The sequence below is a fragment of the Diospyros lotus genome, chromosome 2 (genome assembly GCF_014633365.1).
Source record: "Diospyros lotus cultivar Yz01 chromosome 2, ASM1463336v1, whole genome shotgun sequence".
Lineage (NCBI taxonomy): Eukaryota > Viridiplantae > Streptophyta > Magnoliopsida > Ericales > Ebenaceae > Diospyros > Diospyros lotus.
In genome coordinates this window covers 25,896,258-25,915,292 of record NC_068339.1, presented here as the reverse complement: position 1 = coordinate 25,915,292, position 19,035 = coordinate 25,896,258, and the positions used below count along the sequence as shown (strand labels likewise).

General features: G+C 37.4%; 2 protein-coding genes across 3 annotated transcripts; both read left to right on the top strand.

The window, feature by feature from the left end:
- Nucleotides 1–680: 680 nt before the first annotated feature.
- Nucleotides 681–7,537, top strand: LOC127794747 (uncharacterized). The gene is made up of 2 exons (XM_052325994.1): nt 681–1,472; nt 7,400–7,537. Exons 1-2 carry the CDS (start codon nt 681–683, stop codon nt 7,535–7,537), a joined length of 930 nt encoding a protein of 309 aa, XP_052181954.1.
- A 5,910-nt stretch (nt 7,538–13,447) lies between these two features.
- LOC127795652 (derlin-2.2) lies at nt 13,448–18,078 on the top strand. 2 transcript variants are annotated; one of them, XM_052327459.1, is made up of 6 exons: nt 13,448–13,792; nt 14,107–14,206; nt 15,859–16,073; nt 16,173–16,256; nt 16,395–16,448; nt 17,579–18,078. In XM_052327459.1, the coding sequence occupies exons 1-6, from the start codon at nt 13,694–13,696 to the stop codon at nt 17,762–17,764; spliced, it is 738 nt and encodes a 245-aa protein (XP_052183419.1). In that variant the 5' UTR covers nt 13,448–13,693; the 3' UTR covers nt 17,765–18,078. The 2 variants fall into 2 exon arrangements, with proteins under 2 accessions (XP_052183419.1, XP_052183418.1); XM_052327458.1 differs by having other exon boundaries at nt 15,847–16,073.
- Nucleotides 18,079–19,035: the final 957 nt, after the last annotated feature.

Here is a 19,035-nt window from a genome sequence, read left to right as displayed (position 1 = left end):
TTTAGAGGTCACGATGAATCTTCATCTTCATTGAACCATGGGAATTTTATTCAAATGCTTAAGGCTTTTGCACAATTGAGTATGGAAGTTGATAAAGTTGTATTAGATAATGCTCCGAAAAATGCTCAGTACATTGCTCCAAATATTCAGAAGGATATTTTGCATATTATGGCTAACAGAGTATGATAGATAATTCGTGAGGATGTTGGAGATGAATGCTTTTGTATTCTTATGGATGAAGCAAAATATGAATCTAACCGAGAGCAATTGGCCACTATTTTGAGGTTTGTGAATAGTTGTGGTATTTTGACAGAACATTTTTTTGCAATCAAAAGCGTTAGTAACACCACGTCATTAAACCTAAAAAATGAGATATCTGATATTCTTGCTCGACACGACCTTCAACTTAGCAAAATGAAAGGTCAAGGATATGATGGTGCTAATAATATGCGTGGTACTTGGAATAGACTTCAAGCTTTATTTCTTAGAGATTATCCATATGCATATTATGTTCATTGATTTGCACAAAGGTTACAACTGGCATTGATTTCTGTAGCTAAGGATGTTAGTGTTATTTGGGAATTCTTTTCTCATTTAGATAATGTTATCAATATTATTAATTCTTCTTCTCAGCGCATTAGTGAGTTGCAAAATGCTCAAAAAAAAAAGAAGTTGAGTATATGTTGAGTATTGGAGAGTGTGAGTCTAGAAATGGAGCCAATCAAATAGGTAATTTGCAACGTGCTGGAGCAACACGTTGGAGTTCTCATTATGATTATGTAAAAAACATGATAGGCGTGTACTCTGCAACTTGCAAGGTGCTTGAATATCTTAAAGTTCATTGTTCAAAAGCAAGTTCTCGAGCTGAAGTCCGTGGCGCTTATAGACACTTTGCATGTTTTGAATTTGTGTTCAATTTGCTTTTAATGCACAAAATTATGAGAATAACTGATGTTCTTTGTCAAGCCCTTCAAAAAAAATCACTAGACATTTTGGCTGCTATGAGATTTGTTTCTACTGCGAAACTTATCATTCAAGAATTGAGAGAAGAAGGTTGGGAAGTGTTTCTTCAAGAAATAAAAGATTTTTGTTCAAGACACAACATTCACATACTGGATCTAGATTCTTCATATATGATTGGTCGTTGTAGTGATGAGACTATAGTTGAGCACCATTATCATTTTGATGTTTTCAATGAAGTAATTGATTTTGTATTGATGGAGTTAAATACACGATTTAATGATAAATCAATAGAACTCCTTTCTCTCAGTGTGGCTTTGGATCCCAGAAATTCATTTGAATCATTCAATAGTGATGATATTTGTACACTTGCAAAGAAGTTCTATCCTGAAGATTTTAGCAGTCAAGATATTTGTGCTTTAGAATATGAGTTGAAGTATTATGTTCATGATGTGATTGCTGACCAAAGGTTTCAAGTATCTACACTTGTTGAATTGTGCCAACAGTGGAAGGTCAGATACATACATTATGATAACTAGATTGATTTGTCTTGTATTGACATTACCTGTTTCTACTGCAACTACTGAGTGGGCATTTTCAGTAATGAAACTTTTGAAGACAACACTTCATAACAAAATAGAGGACGACTTCCTTACTGATTGTATGACACTCTACATTGGAAGAGAACTTGCTCTTACAATAGATGTAGATTCTGTTGTGGATGAATTTTTTGTTTCAAAACCTCGTCGAGCTCAAGTTTCCTGAAAATTTATTATATTGACTTTTTGGTTATATAAGAATTTTATTACATTAACTTTTTAAAATTTCAGCCCCCCCAACCTAAATTCCTGGATCCGCCCCTGACCATAGTTGTACTATATATACCATTAGTTATATCAAGGTTGTACCATAAATCCCTCTACATTGCATCTCACATACCCCCAAGTATGCCAAGGTTGAATAACAAATACCTTTGTGTTACACAATGGATACCTCTATAGTGTACTTTGGATATCCTTAATTACACTAAGTGTTGTAACATACTCTCCATTAGATTTCATCTGAAGAGCCTCCGGGGGAGTTTTCCTGTAGAAGTTAGTCTGGCCCTAAGAGAATGCCTGGAAGGGTCTTCGGGGGCCTCATTCCCTAAAGACTTGGGCAACCTTCCAAAGACCTTTGGGGACCAGCTTCCCTGAAGGGTTAGGCAGTCTTCCGAAGACCTTTCAGGGACTAGATTTCCTGAAGGCTTGGCCCATCAAGGTCTTACCGAAGCCTAACCTAGGGACTACTAGACACCCTCACCTAAAGGGGGTCGTGCCACATGCCCTCGTGCATGTGTTCCACGTGTCCCAGTCCTTAGAAGGGTATTAATACCCCCTAACCCCTCGTCTCCCAAATCCTTTGGCCGAATCCAAAGACATATCTTCTACTCTTCGATATATACGCTTTCGAAGACCTTTAACTTTTCAAGGAGCATTATTTGCATGTTGCATTCGCACATCAAATGCATCACTTTAGCACTAAGACCATGTCTGACCTAAGCAACGAAGGGCCCGTGCTAGAGAGATCCCTGCATGCCTTCTGACTGTCTTCTGTCTTTTGTCTTGCAAATTAGATGACCCTTCCGCACAACTCCTACTGGAGCCCTTCCGTATCTTCTTGCATTTGAAAACCCTTTTTCCTTCTGAAGCCACCTTTCCATAGGACCCCCTTTTGGGTGACTCCTTTTGAGCAGTGCTTATTCTTTTTTCTAGCCTTGTCGACTTTCTACTGAGCTTCCTTAAAACAAACAAGTTTCAATTGTTGTATTCCAGCCACAAGACCAAGGTTGTATCATGGATACTTCTATCTATAACATAACTACCAATACTCTATCACATTTATTCTTAAGTTGTACTAAGTATATCTCTATGTTATACTACATATATCCTTATGTTGTATAATAGATAACTCTGTGCAATTACACATATTGTAACGGCCCGCCTCCCGGAGCCCCCACTAGCATAGAGGATCCATGAAAGGGTCATTATTTGAGTGATATAGAACAATAACACAGGCACAATGACACCCAGGGCTTACATAATAAACATTCATCTCAAAAATATAAAACATTGACCTTAACATAGGCACAATGACACCCAGGGCCTAGTCTCGGGAGAGCTCTCCACTTGCTATCATGACTTGACGGTCTGGACTCAAACCCCACTAAATGTACCAGCTATCACAGACGTTTCTCTTACCTAGAATGATGGAAAGCAAACGTGAGTCGCGAGACTTAGCAAGCTCTAGAAAGAAAGGCTGAAGGGTACAGATAGGACTATTCCCATAACACCTCATGTAATTCATGCCAAAGCAACGTCATGTCATGCCATGCCAAATACCTTCCTTATTTCTAGATGCACAAACATATAATAAATTTCACATAAATTGTCCTTGGGGTCCACATAAAACACACACTGGCACCCAAGTCTAACACACAAACCTGTTAGCAATCTTTTATAAGCTACCTCCATACCATTTCCCTTACATGTCCATTCTTGTTGCTCACATCATAATCTATTGCCATGGGTCTCACCCCAAGATCTTTATGTTGTCGTGGGTCTCACCCCAGGGTCTTATTGTCGCCGTGGGTCTCACCTCAAGGTCTTTCCGTGGGCCACGCCACCGTGGGTCTCACTCCCAAGGTCTTATCGTGGGCCACGCCTACCACCCATACTCATCACCTATAGCCACACATTCTCACCATGCAGTGCAACAATTAGGAAATGCAACGGCTTTTGCAGCATAAACGTAATGACAAGGCCCCTATAAACCAAGCATCAAGCTATGCTACGTCCACATAGGAATACACACATGCAATATGCTCTAAATGCACTGGCTCACCTAGGGAACCCAAGTTGGCTCTTAGACCGATCGGGTCATGCAAATGCTTACAAACCCCGTCACACACAAAGCATGTCCCAACAATGAATGCAACCCAAGCCCTATGTAGCACACATCATGATATGCACAAACCAAGGCGGGAATCTGGCAGTACTAGCTCTTCTGACCCGTCTAGTGCTTATCGTAATAGCCGATGACTAGCGCCCATACATCCATCCATCAACTGCCACGACCCACGATCGACAGTCAGTGGCTTTGTACCCCATACCCTTAGACACACATAGACGACATTAAACTTAGTCACTTAAGCTTATCATTTTGCACACTCTATCCATATCAACATAGACTTCATTATGTCATTCACGTTCTCATCTATTCTCATACATAAGAAACCATCTCCACATCCATAATAAATTATTAACTCCATAATCTTGACCATAGCCATTATCTAAGAACCTAGCCCCAACGAGTTCAACACCATTCCCAAGGAAAGCGGAGCGATACGAAGCTCCGTGATGGTCGAAATGAAAAACACCAAGACATCATTGCTTAGCTCATTCCTTTAACAATAAACTCATTAATAAAATATAGGTCATAGGGTGGTTACCACGCAGATTATTATTATTAATGCGTGGAACCGAATCATGGAGATGGAGGGTTTAAAATATGAAAAATAACGAAAACTCTCGCAGGAAATGAAGAACATGAGGAGAGGGTTAGGAGCTTGCCTCTATTTGCCCAATTCTTGCCTCGTTTGTGCTCCCGTTGCGAAGTAAAATATTTCCTAATAATTAATACAACCATGACTTAAATTAATTAATTCTAACCGCCTAAACAGTATAATTTAATCGTATAAAATTTATAATTTAAACATAAAATATTTATACCAATTTTACCCACTTACCAGAATATTTTTAAACATTGAATAACCGCAAAATCCCTGATTTCCTCCCATTTCTTCCCACTTTTCTTCCAATTTTTTTGTTGGCCGAGCGCCATCTTCTTCCCCCATAATTCCTCTCTTTTTCCTCTCGATTTGGCCTGAAAAATGGCCAAAATTAGCCATTAAATGCTGTAAAATGAGCTGGCTTGGGTGGCAAGGCGAATGGGCGGCCCAGAGGTCGCCACGTGGTGCGACCAGTGGCTGCCTCGCAACCACCCCGCTTCCCCCAAAACGACATCGTTTCAGGGGCTTCTTTTGCTGAAAAATTCAACAAAATCCCCCCTGCGCACATGCTTCCCCTCGATCTCGATCCCGTACCCGCTGCCTGGCCGTCCTCGCGCGCGACCTCTCGCGCCACACGCGTCTTCAACATTAGTATGCCTCCAATTAATTTTAAACCCATCCCCAACTCACTTTCCAAAAATCGCAAAGACACCCCAAAACTTTCAGAACTCACCGTTACACCCAAATCCAATTTTCCTCTTATTTTACTTTCACCACACAATTTCCAGAAATTTCACTAATTTAATTTATTTTCTTATTTTCATAAATACTCCCAATTAAATTAATTATTCTAATTCTCATTTTTTCAAAACAACATAAATACACATTTTCTTAAATCTCCAAATACCCCAAATAATTTAATACTTCCTTTTAACTCACAAGTATTCAATAATCACCATAAATATAATAATTATTAATTATTAATTATTTTCAAATAATTTAATTAATTATCTTTAATTACTTATTTTCCTCAAAACCACATAAATAAATACTTCTTCTTAATTTCTCAAATATTCGGGATATTACACATATACCCTTATGTTGTGGGGTGCCTTAAAATTCTCCTAAGTTTTAAAGCAATTCTCGAGTTCTTTATTCCCTAGACAGTCTCTAGGATAGAACCTTCTCGAACCCCTGATGGGTCTCCTAGGACTAGCCTAGCATGCATATTTTTTTCCCAAGTCCAAGGATACCTTTTGGGGTTTCCCGGACCTAAGCCTAATGGCTTGAAGCCCCATTCGGGGCCACCCGGAGATAGCTATCGAGGTATCCCACCCTGAAGACTTTGTCAGGCCCTCCAGCCTCCTTAAGATACTCCTCAAAAGAGTTTTCTGACTCAACCATGGGTCCCACCACTTCGTTGATAAATACTTACCTCTTCGAAGGTAAACAGATCTTTTGGAACCCTTTTTGGACAAATGGATCTTTCTAGACTCTCAAACCTTTTTAGACTCACTTCATACATTTGTCCCAACATTCAATCTTTCTCTAAAACCCATTTGGAAATACAAGTATCCCTTTGGGACATGTAATAGACATACATTTGCATCATACTTCATACTTTGGACTACTGTCTGACTTAGGCATCAGAGGGCCTGCATGAAAGAGTCTCCCGCGTGCCTCTCTGACTTTCATTTGTGACCGCAGGCCAAGTTCCAGCCTAGCTAATCCGAAGGACCAGAAGCCCCTTCTCCTGAAGACCCAGTGAGGTCCCCTCATCTTGACTCCCCGAAGTCCCATCTGGGCAGCACATCCGGAAGCCCCGACAACCCATCCGGGTTCCTACCTCATCGTGTTTTGGCCTTAACCTGTTCCAAATCCATTTAACCTCACTCGTGACATCTTGAACCTTTTTTCGTGGTGAAGAACTCTGCTTTGACTAATCCCAAGACAAATAAATTTAATTATTGTAGTTAGGAAACAATAATTTGGCGTCGTCTGTGGGAAACAAACAAAAAAATATTGATTCATGGCTAAGGGAATGAGGTTTGTCTGAACTAGAAGATCTCAGCGCGAAGCAACCACATAGGAGAATTTGCCAGACCCTCATCGGAAACCAACAACACTTTAAAGAGGACAAGAACACTAGGTAGTCGGCTATCAACACCTCATAATGCAATACTAGTCTATGGAACAAACATTTCCAGTAACTTCCACACACACACAACCCTTATGCTTTCAGTCCTAAAGCCAACCTGCCCCAGAGGCTCTCAGTACGATCGAATACCGACTAACATACCAGGTCCCTCCGAAACCAAGAAATCCTCAATGATTTTCCTTGAGGAATTTCATAAATTGGAGCAACGATCAAATGCGTACAGCGCCCCCGCTACAACCGGCCGCCATCACCAATGGCTCCATCTTCCAGCTACTGCCTTCCGCCGGCCAGATCTGGCCACGCCACCGCCGCTGCCTGCTCCCTCGCATAGCTACCGGCCACTGCCTGGTTTTCCCCAGCCGCCACAGCGACCATCGCCACTTTTGCCATTGCTACCAAATCTGGGTTGATCCGACCCGGCCCAACCCGAATTAAGTTTGACCCATCCCTGATTCGACCCATTAGATCTGACTTGCACCCAATCCGACCTATCCAATTAGATCTGACGCATACCTGATTTATTCAAATCTAAGCCAGAACCTAGATCCAATATGCTAAGGCACATCATACCAAGACTCTGGCCTCGATGCGGTGCCTACATAGTCTTGCATATCCAATGCCCCCCATGGTGCTTATTTGCCCCTTACTTTAGTCATGATGAGAGAGCTATTGACTTTTTTGCCATTTACAGAGTTTTTGGTGTCAGCAATGCCTCATTCCTTCTGTTCCAGCTTCTGGCAAGGGATCGGTCAGAGACAACAGTTTCACTTACTATTGAAGCTTTAGCTCGGCTTCAAGATCTCGTTTATGACTGTGTATCTAACATTCTTGCTCCTCAACAACAAATTAGTGATTTGCAAGCTTATTGAGCTCATTTGTCAGGATTTACTCTTCCCAACCTATCCTGCACATTCCCAACCTGTTTCTCAACCTAATCCAAACCCAAACTAGAGTTTCGAACTTCCCATCATCCCAGAGAATGCCTCACTTCCTAGTTTCCTGAGGTTACTTCTCTACCTCACCCTGATGATACTAGCAGTAGTCAGATGCCACTCCCAGATGACATCGATGAGATGGGACTCGTCGTGTTTGGCAACCATCGTCGTCACTGAGCATCGGCACATTATCAGTCTATGGTTTGCCTTTTTCTTTTTCTTTTTTCTTTTTTTTTTTAGTAACTGTATGGCTTGATCTCTTGTAACTGTATTGATCATATAGAATGAATATTATGTTTTGGGTACTCCAATGTTTTATTCCCTTGTCTTACCCTCCATTGCACATTGATCATAAAATATCTCAGCCTCTTACAACTGTTTAATAATTAATCAAATCGAGGTAAAAATATCGACTTTTAAATATCACCTGATAATTCATGTCCTTAATTAAGTCACACATAGCTAAGCATCCAATAATTCAAGCTATCATTGGTAATTTCATCATTAAGAAATAATCCCGTTAAATATTCCAAAAATATATCTTGGTATTTTTCATTTTTCTTACGGTTTTTCATTGACTACAAGTGCCTATATCAATAGGCTCCTTATTTCCATAACTTCCAGATATCACTCAGCTATATCTCTCCCAATTTGCCTACCAGGATACCTAGACTAATCGTTTAGTCATACGAGAGTTCCATTCTCCAAAATCGAAATTCTCTAATTTCCAATCGATCTAGGTTTGCAGCTTCTCCTGCTATGACCTATCATCTTGGCACATCTACCATCACTTGTTTCTCTTAATCACGTCAAAGATTTGCATAATCCTTAAGACGACAATCCATAACTATACTCCCAACTAGAGCAGGTAGGTACTTACGTTACCTACGGTACTCCAATCCTCGCTGGATTTCTTCTTGAAACTCTAAAGTTTCATCACGAATCCCTAGATCCTCAATCAATTCTTTCAAGAAATTCCTCAAGAATCTCAAATCGATTTATCTCCGAAAATCTCGAATCAGATTACGATATCTAATTCCATTCATCTTCCGTGAACTCGATTTCCTTGCAATTATGGCTCTCAATCCACCATTCACCATGGTGCTTTCAAGTTCTCCTCGTCGGGTTGACCATCAGGCTACATAGACTAATCGTTTAGTCATACGAGAGTTCCATTCTCCAAAATCGAAATTCTCGAATTTCCAATCGATCTAGGTCTGCAATTTTTCCTGCTGCGACCCATCATCTTGGCACATCTGTCATCACTTGATTCTCTTAATAACGTCAAAGATTTGCATAATCCTTAAGATGACAATCCATAACTATACTCCCAGCTAGAGTAGGTAAGTACTTACGTCACCTATGGTACTCCAATCCTCACTGAATTTCTTCCTAAAAACTCTAAAGTTTCATCACGAATTCCTAGATCCTCAATTAATTCTTTCAAGAAATTCCTCAAGAATCTCAAACCAATTTATCTTCGAAAATCTCAAATCAGATTACAATATCTGATTCCAATCATCTTCTGTGAACTAAAACATAAGCTATTCGAATATGGTGGGATGTATTCGGATAAGAACTAGGACATCCGGATATGATTCAAGTCATCTGGATATCTTACTAAGACATTTGGATGCTATTGGAGACTATTTGAACATGAAATTCAACTTTTGAGATAAGCATTTGGATACTGAATGAGGCATTTGGATATTCTGGACCTATCCGGATACACGGAGAAAGCATCTGGATATCATTTGCAAAAACTATAGACTCATCCGGATATTACTTACAGAGAATAATAGACACATCCAGATACGACTCAAGGCTTTCGGATATTATTCATAGAAAGCCTTAAACTCATCTGGATACAACACAAAGTATCTGGATATCACTCACAAACAACTAGACACATCCAGATACAACTCAAGGTATCCGGATACTACTCACAATCACTGTTGGACACATCCGGATATGAACAAGATTTATCCAGATACCATTCACAATAGGCACTGGACTCATCCGAATGTGATACAAACCATCCAGATATATTGTTAAAGCCATTCGGATGTCACACACAGAACTTGAACCATCCGGATATGCTCGAAGGCCATTTGAATATCACTCACATAAAACTTTTTAACATATCCGGATATTACTCACAAACTTGAAAAAATTCATCCGGATATGAAAACTCACATCCAGATATCTGCAATTCTTAAACCCAGAACCGAACGAATAGAGACTTCTGATCTTGAACAAATTCTATTAAAACTACACAATTCCGAAGGAAATCTTGGGAAAACAAATCCCAACTGATATGCAACAATTCTAAGGATGATTCAAAGATAATATTGGATTGAATCGCTATAAAATCATGCACATCTTGATTATGCATTCACTATTTACGTATATATATATACACACACACGCGCACTGCAACTGACATAAAATTTGATAACTCAATGAAGAACTGGAATAATCTGGAATCAAACTTATTTGAACCTGTAATGGAAGGGATTACATGAAGAATACTTGTCTTATGCTTTGATCGGATTCCTCAAACGGTCCAATGGAAGTCTCCTAAGCAACCTTGAACTCTCTGTGTTGCTTCTTGACTTCTTGCTCCTTCACGGTGTGAGGAGAAATTATGGCTAATGGTTATATTTATACACATAACAGCCCTAGATCACACTCCTTCTACAACTTGGATTCCTTCTCCAAATCTAACTAGAAGACTCTCAATCCAAATCCATCTCATACATAGATTCTCACTCTCCCTTAAATACATAATCTCACTTAATTAATAATAATACAAAAATTATTATTAAAACTTTCAAATAATAATAAAACTCTAGAATTACCTTCATGCCTTTGCATTTAATTTTCACAATAAATAAATGCCATTAAATGCTATTTAAATACTATTCTTTCAATTAAAAATTACTACATTGCCATCTTGATAAATTTTTTTAACTCTAGAATTAAATGCTATTTTTTTCCTTCAAAATCTCTAAATTACCACATTAAATAATTAAATGAAAAAAAATTTTAATCAAATACTTCAACAATTAATTAAATAATTCTTGAATAAATAATGAGCCCTCTAATAGTTCGTTATATCACCGATTGTCGACATATCTCACGACGATGGGAAGAAACCCTATCACACGCCATTTTGTGTGTGTGTGTGTGTTATGGGTTCAATTTGAACTTAGATTCAATTTGGGTTTAAATTGAATATGGGTTGTCAACATATCTCAGAATGATGACAGATGTTGATCAATGAAAGATTGAATGCATAGGGTTTCTTATCATCGACTGAAGAAAGGAAAAGATGAACCCATAATAGAGAGAGAGAGAGAGAGACAGGGGATGGAAGGTGAATAGTTGACGAAAAAGTTGAATAGTTTATGGAAGTCGATAGGTTCCATTATTTCTTCTATCACCAAAGAAGGTGAACAATCGACGATGACTGGCAAGGAGATGGCTGACGATAGTTAGCTACGTCGTTCGTTTACATTTTTTTTCTTTTTTTTCTTTTTCTTTTTAACTTATATGTACATGTGGATCCCATAAATATTATTATTAAATAGCACTTGGCATGCCACATCAACATTGACACATGCCTTCTAAATTAATTTTAGATGTTGGATAAAATTGTACTCAATTAAGCCAATTGAGATATAATTATCAAAATTAAAACGATTGAATAAAGTCACAAATTCGTGAAAAGGTTTAGGTTTTTTTTACTATTTGCTCCTTATGTATTATGAATTGTTATCAATTTAAGTATTTAGTTGACACATAGGAATTGAATAGTGTTTACATGTTCTCAAAAATAGAAGAACTATTACTTGAACATTTAAATAGCTTCAAAGGGAAGATATCGAAGAGTTCAAGTTTACAATACTTATTCCTCCACAACTTGAGAATATTGAGTGTTTCTTCGTGTAAGAGCTTGGATTCTCTCTTCTAACCATCCATGGCCAAACTCTTCAACAACTTCAAGAGCTTCGTTAGAGTGATTGTAAAATGATGGAAAAGAGTGTAGCAAAGCAAAATAAAGCCTAAGAAGAGAGGTAGAGGTCAATAATATAGTGATCCAACTTGAAACTCTTCCAAACTCAAGAGGAAATTGTTTTTTCAAATGGTCATCATTGTAGAAACTTTAATAGTGACCAAGAATAAAGAGAAAAAAAGAGCTTTGCTCCTACTACTAAAATCAAGAGCACACCAGCACTACTGAAATCGAATTACCATGAGATAAAAATAAAAGTGACAGACTTGAATATTTAGTTACCTATGACTTTTACCAGTGATATAAGTTAAGTCTCCAATATTAATTTTACAAATTTTAGTTTTTATCATTGAATGATTTTTTTTTTTTTTTAAGTAAAGAGATAATTGAGGAGGAATATGAGGCTTTGGTAAATTAGTATATATTTTTATAAATATACACTAATTAAGAAATTTAGAATTTATAAACTTCATAGTGAAAACAAAATAAAACATAAGATCAAATCATTACATTACAAAATAAAAAATTATATAAAAGTAGTGCAAAATTATATATACATGTTGGTCCCTTAAAGTATGGTCACTCAAGAGATGTGTGAATTGAGAGATTAAAAATTTAATTATTTTAAAAATGAAAATCCTTGATAGATGATTTTATGAAAACTAATATTGTATAAATTTGTATAAGTGAAATTGTTTGATATATTTATTATGTAAGCCACAAGATGACTACAAGAAAATGAATAGCAATGGACAACACACAATATATAGTGGTTTGGTGTATTCCAAACACCTAATCCATTCTCTCAAGATCTAGCCGCTCTTGGGGGTGCACTAAATCCAACACCAATGTTTTCCTTTAACTCACATTGGAAACTATTACACACATAAATTTAATCGATTTTAGGCAACTAAAATAGTTCACAACAATGGTTTAAATGAATATAAAGATTTGTCCATTCTTGGACACAAATGAAACAATTAACATACACAAATGTACGAGACAATAAAAAAAATTATTGCATTAACCTCAATTGATGGAGATATTTGGATTTGGCTTGAGTACCTCTTCTCCACTTTGCCTTGAGCCTCTTGGATAAATGGACAACAAAGTTTGAGAGCCTTGGATTTGCTTGGAAATATGTTGAGAGAACTTGTGTGAGCTTTTAGATATTCAGAAATGCAAAAACTTCTCACAATTTCGAGTCCCAAATATTTATAGTTATTGCTGGACAATCTGCATAATGGTCAAATTTTTTTAACCGTTGGACTCGAAAAGTTGACTTTTCTAAAAGGGAGTCCACTTCCATTTGAATGAAAGTTGACTTCCAATACTAAAAGTCGACTTCTCCAAGTAAGAGTCGATTTTTCAAAAAACAACTCTCAGTTGAATCGACTCTACATAAATGGTTCTCGACTGGGTCGACTAAGATTATACAAAAGTTGACTTTTGACAAACTATGAGTCAACTTTCTAGAGCAGAAGTCGACTTCTTAATCCAGTTATTGAAAAAATAGTTTTAAAAGGAAAATAACAATTTTGATTATACATATACTATAAAAAAATATTTTATAAATTAATTAAAAATAATTAGGATCTATAATTTGTATATTATTAAAAAAATATCATTTTTAAAAATCATCAAAACTTAAATTAAGGATTAAATAGAAGAAGCTAGCTCAATAATACATAGCATTCAACTAATAAGGATATTATTTAAAAATAATGATAAAATATATTAATTAATTATATTTAAAATAATGATCAGTAATAATTATAATAAGTTTTATCTTTTTAAAAAGAAAAGGAAACAAAGGTGATTTCTATCCCACCATTTCACAGAGCACCATTCATCACAGCTCGTCCAAGTTCGCTCGCTCGCTCTCTCTCTCTCTCTGTCCCCGCCGGTATAATTCCTGGTGGATGAACATTAATTAGTATGTCTATTCCAAGAAGTTCTGTGCATCAGAGGTTGTGGTAGCCTTTGATATTGTTGGATTTTCTCTCCGAAATTGTCATTCTGGGCTTTGGGGGAATAGGGTTTAGGGGTTGATTTGGGGAATTGGAGAGGTGATGGCTCAAGCAGTGGAAGAATGGTACAAGCAGATGCCAATCATCACCCGTTCCTATCTCACAGCTGCCGTTATTACCACCGTCGCTTGCTCCCTCGATGTGCTCTCTCTCTCTCTCTCTCTCTCTCTCATGCATATATATATATATATATATATGTATTATATTACGTTATAGAAATGGGCGATTGCACTTGTTTGTTGATTTCATCTTTTACAACTCTAGCAGTTGAAATTCGATGAATTTTGGGTATCGTCGTTAGGTTTTTATTTTGGGTGGTTATTTCGAGATTGTGCATTTCATTTCTTATTTTTTTTACGGTGTGATGGACTAATGCATGTTGCAACAGTAATCAGCTGTTGCCTTCATCATTGTTTCGAAAGTATTATTGTTTAACTTGTAAACCTTTTTTGCAGATAATCTCTCCTTATAACTTGTACTTGAACCCTAAGCTTGTCCTCACACATTACCAGTTTTGGCGGCTCATCACCAATTTTCTTTTCTTCCGAAGAATGGGTAATTTGTTTAACTATGATCTTCCAAATGATCCTCGTAGTTGCTGTTTGTTATTCTGGTTCAAAAACGTTCTTCAACTTTTGATTGAAGTTGGGTTGTTACATGATGACTCTTGAACTTCAGATAAACTAAGAACAACGTTTCTTATGCTAATGAAACCACAAAGATACTAAATGAATGGAATTGAGAATCACAATGAAATGAGACATGGGAGATTGGTGAGTTCTTGTTCAAGTTTTCGTTATGCAATCAAACAAAACTCAGCTCAATTAAGCTTCACCTGCTAACCTGTGCTTTGTTATCTATGTTAAAATTGTGTGCCACCGCATGTTCTATTGCCAATCGTCCTGCTTTTTGTGCACCTGAATTCATATGTTTTTATTATCCTGATAGCTTTGCTTGAGCCAGACTGTATCTCCCTGTTGAGTACCTGTTTAAATCTTTCTCCAGTTGTTGAATTTCTATGAACATTCATGCTCAGTCACTTTTTTTTCTATTTTTTATTTTTTGGATACTATTTGGCTTGCTCCTGAATTTTCTAATGTTGCTGTGCTCTTCTATGAACTTCTTCCTTTGTTTACCACTAGTTGGCATATAAATACATGACTTATCTGTTAGACTATTAACTTTTCTTCTCTTTAATAACTCTTGGAATGGAATGTCACCCCATGGTGATGGTGCCCTGCATCCATGAGTTACCAAGGTGATAAATGATAGAAAATCAGTTGACTGGGGAGAGTGTGTTCAATTGGCTGTTAACGTTTTATGACTTACTAGAAAGGATAACCATGCCACCACTTCATAGTAAACCAACTTTTGTGTCAATTATAATGAATTAAGCTAAGATTGGATCATCTAATGACACATAAGTATTACTCAAAAAAATTAGAGTCCATGTATATTGTGTGCCTCTTGAGATGTGCTATCACTGTAATAGTCAATTGCTGTAGCATTTCCTTATATGTGGCAGCTAAATTTGTTTTCAGCTTTGTAGTGCATGCTCTTCCTCAAGTATCTTCTACTTCTTTTATGAGGCCACAAGTATGCTTCTGTTTGCCAGTTCCGAGTTCTTATTTCCTTGCATGCATCTTGCATACAACAGAATTTGGTAATACTAAGATTTATTGATACTGGTGTCCCATGTCAATCCTTTATGAGCTGATTATCCAATGTATTTTAATGACTTATGATGGTTACATAAGTTCTTAGGGAAATTTTCCGAAGTTGATGCCATTTCTGTAAAAGAGTCTACAATTGGGTGGGGCCATGTTTCTATTGCCGATATCAGACTAACCATGGAATAAATATTTATGCCTAGATCTGCACTCACAACATTTGGCTAGTCTGCTCTGAAAATTGAGTTAACAGCCATCCCAACTCCCTACATGAAAAGACTACAAACACCTGCAGGACCAAAAAGTATGTGCTTGTATAGAACATGCTTACTAACAAGATATGTTACAGCTATGCTGGTCATACAGTTTATCGATATGGTTCTCTGCAGTTAGTCAATTATGTCTAATTTGGAACTTCTTGCTCTAACTAAATCTGTACTTAGTGCCAAAAATATTGGAGTTTATTCAGACATGCACACACAGTTTCCTGCAGTTCATAGAACTTATTTTCTGACATTATTGTAGTTGATTGTGCAGACTTGGACTTTCTGTTTCACATGTTCTTCCTTGCCCGATACTGCAAGCTTCTAGAAGAAAATTCTTTTAGGCAAAGGACTGCAGATTTCTTTTATATGCTATTATTTGGTGCTACTGTTTTAACTGGGATTGTTCTCATTGGAGGCATGGTACCCTATGTGTCTGAATCGTTCGCAAATATAATATTCCTGAGCAATTCATTGACATTCATGATGGTTAGTGTTCTTCGGTTAACAATAAAATATGTCCGCTCAATAGAAGTTTTTAGGCAACGATTATTTTCGTAGTTTTTAGCATTGCTCTCCTTTTTACAGGTGTATGTGTGGAGCAAGCAAAATCCTTATATCCACATGAGTTTCTTGGGTCTCTTTACTTTTACTGCTGCATACCTTCCGTGGGTGAGTAATCTACTGTGTTGTTAACATAATCTTGTTAAATTAAGAGCTTGTTAGTGGGATTAAGGCTTGTGATTGTCGTTGTATGTCAAAATAACAAAAAAAGATGTTCATTCACAACAGCAACTCTTACTTTTGCAGGTTCTTTTGGGATTCTCTATCCTCGTGGGGGCTAGTGCTTGGGTAGATCTTCTGGTGCGTCTAAAATATTGTTTTCTCCCTCTTGTCTCACATGACCATTCCTGTGTGGTAAATGTGGTCCACATTCTTGGCAGCTTGGACCTGATACAGTGCTTTACTGTTAGTTTGTGCTGGAACAATATAAAACAGAATATGTTCATTTGCATTCAGCAATTTCGTTTTAATTGTTTCGGACATGCCATAAGGGGGGATCTTATAACTGGGTAAATGTTAAATGGATTGGCAGCGGAGTGCCTGCTAAATATAATTTTCTGAAGTCCCTACCCTATAAAAGCCCTTGACTGTATTCAGTAGGCTTGCTCACTGTGAAACATGCACTAGCGTACTCAAGACTCTTGAGTTGGTGGATAGCTAGGCCTTTCTTTTCTAAGTAAGACTCTCATGAATGGTCTAAACCAAGGAAGGTTATAGAGGTGGGGCCATGTCCACTCCAATTTATTGGAAAACCACATCTCTTGCTTGTCATAAATGCATATGCATATGCTTTACATTATGGGCCAGCTAAATTCTTAGTATTCGTTAAGGGTGATCCTAAATGGTAGACAATCATGGATCTAAGTGCCTTGCTAGCTTTGTGCTATCAATCTAGTTACCCAAATTGGTCAAGCTTCTGTCTTGCATTTTAGTGTTCTCACCTGCCGCCCATCGCTTTCCAGAAAAAATAAATAAGGAGAATATCCACACCCTTGTCTGCCATTCCTTGCATTCACCTTATTTCTTGGATGTACTAGAATTTGGAAGTTATGGGGTTAATGTTGGATTGAAAATAGACATTCTAGCTTACAACTCTGTATTGGTTATTGTCCATTTAATGTAACTCCATGCTTAGGGTAAATTATATTTGTGTTGTGATGAAATATTCAGATGGGGAATAGACATGAAACATGGATATGCTACAGAAGGTATGCAACTTCAAGGTGCATACAAAATATGCCTCCTTCTCCGTTTTCATTCCTGAGATTTCAAATCTAAAGACTCTTATGTTATTAACAAGGGGCTGTTGAACAATTATCCTTTTAAGCATGGACAGTAATAAGTTGCCTCTTGTGTGTTCCTGTTTATTCATTGCTTGCTGCTTTACTAGGTTATTATCCTCTTTAAAATAAGCATATTTTATGGTGCAGGGAATGATAGCCGGTCATGCTTACTATTTCCTTGAAGATGTCTATCCACGGATGACTGGCCGTCGACCCCTTAAAACTCCATCAATCATCAGAGCATTATTCGCGGAGGAACCTGTAGTGGTGGCAAGACCAGCAGACGTGCGTTTTGCTGCTCCACCTCCAGTAGAGGAAGTGCAACGAAACTAATCAGATCTCATGAAGGCTACACGGATGCTACTTTGCTTGCCTGTGCCCATCTGTCCATGGAATCAGTTGGATGTCCAAGAACGGAATTAGGATGACCTACGTTTAGGACGATACAGTTTTCTGACATGCTAGTTCATTGCTTCTTTGGTGTTCAATTTACTTCCACAGGTTTGGTGAGTATATTGTACTTCAGCCAGGACTGGGTACTTAACAGTTGATGTATAGGATCTTCTTGTTCATTTGTTTGACACTAAAGCTTTTGCAAGAAATTCGATCAGTCTTTGCTCGACTTCAAGGAGATCACCTTTGTCATTCATCTGGTTTTAATCATTTTGCTCCGGAGCTTTTCCAATATGATTTGGTCTTTGATCTTCATTTTGTATAAACTGGAATATTGTGTAGCATTAAGTCATTATCTTTTGTTGAAATGTTTAATTTTGGACACAACTCCCTTCTCAATGGCACAAAGGTCATCGTTATTAGAATACTTGTCTTGATGAAGTTGATGTGGCCAAAGTTGCCCCGACAACTAAGACATTTTACGCAGCTGTGAAATTGAAACATGGCTGTGGTTTGGGTCATTCTCCGTGGTTTATATTTAGCATCGGAGATTTTTGTGATTTGTTAGTTTGAATTATCAAGGGCATTAAAAAAAATAAACTAAATTCCACTCAAATTTCACGTGGTTTAAGTGAAATTTAGGATTTGAAATTTATTAAAAATGGTTTTTTTTTTTTTTTTTTATTGGTAAGTTTGTTAAATGCACTAAAACTCCAAACCAACAAAAGGGACTGTTGAAAAAAAAAAAAAACGAAAAACAGATGAACAGAAAACCATTATATATACATATATAAGAACTTTAAAATTCTAAGAGCCAGCCACAAGAGGTTTAGGTAAAAGTAACCTAAACTACAGGAAATCCGAGTTAAATTTACACGTTACTTGTCAGTTGTATAAGAGCAAGCCATTGCTGCATACTCATAATTCACGCTTCGTCAAATTCTCAAAGCCATTTTCGCACTTTGATTTGAATTTTGCAAGCATGGTTACAAGAGCCAAGAGGGGCATGCAATTCAAATGAATGGGAAGCAAGAACAAGAGAGTTCTTCATCCCTCCCTGTAAATGTAAGAAACCAATGTATTCAAATATGCAGCAATTCTTCTTTTTCCAGACTGGGACAATGGGGGTTGCGGGCAAACATCAGGATCAAAGTTTAGAGAAGTGTATAAATTTTGCCAAAAATCGTGAGACCGAGCAATGGAGTCTTGCA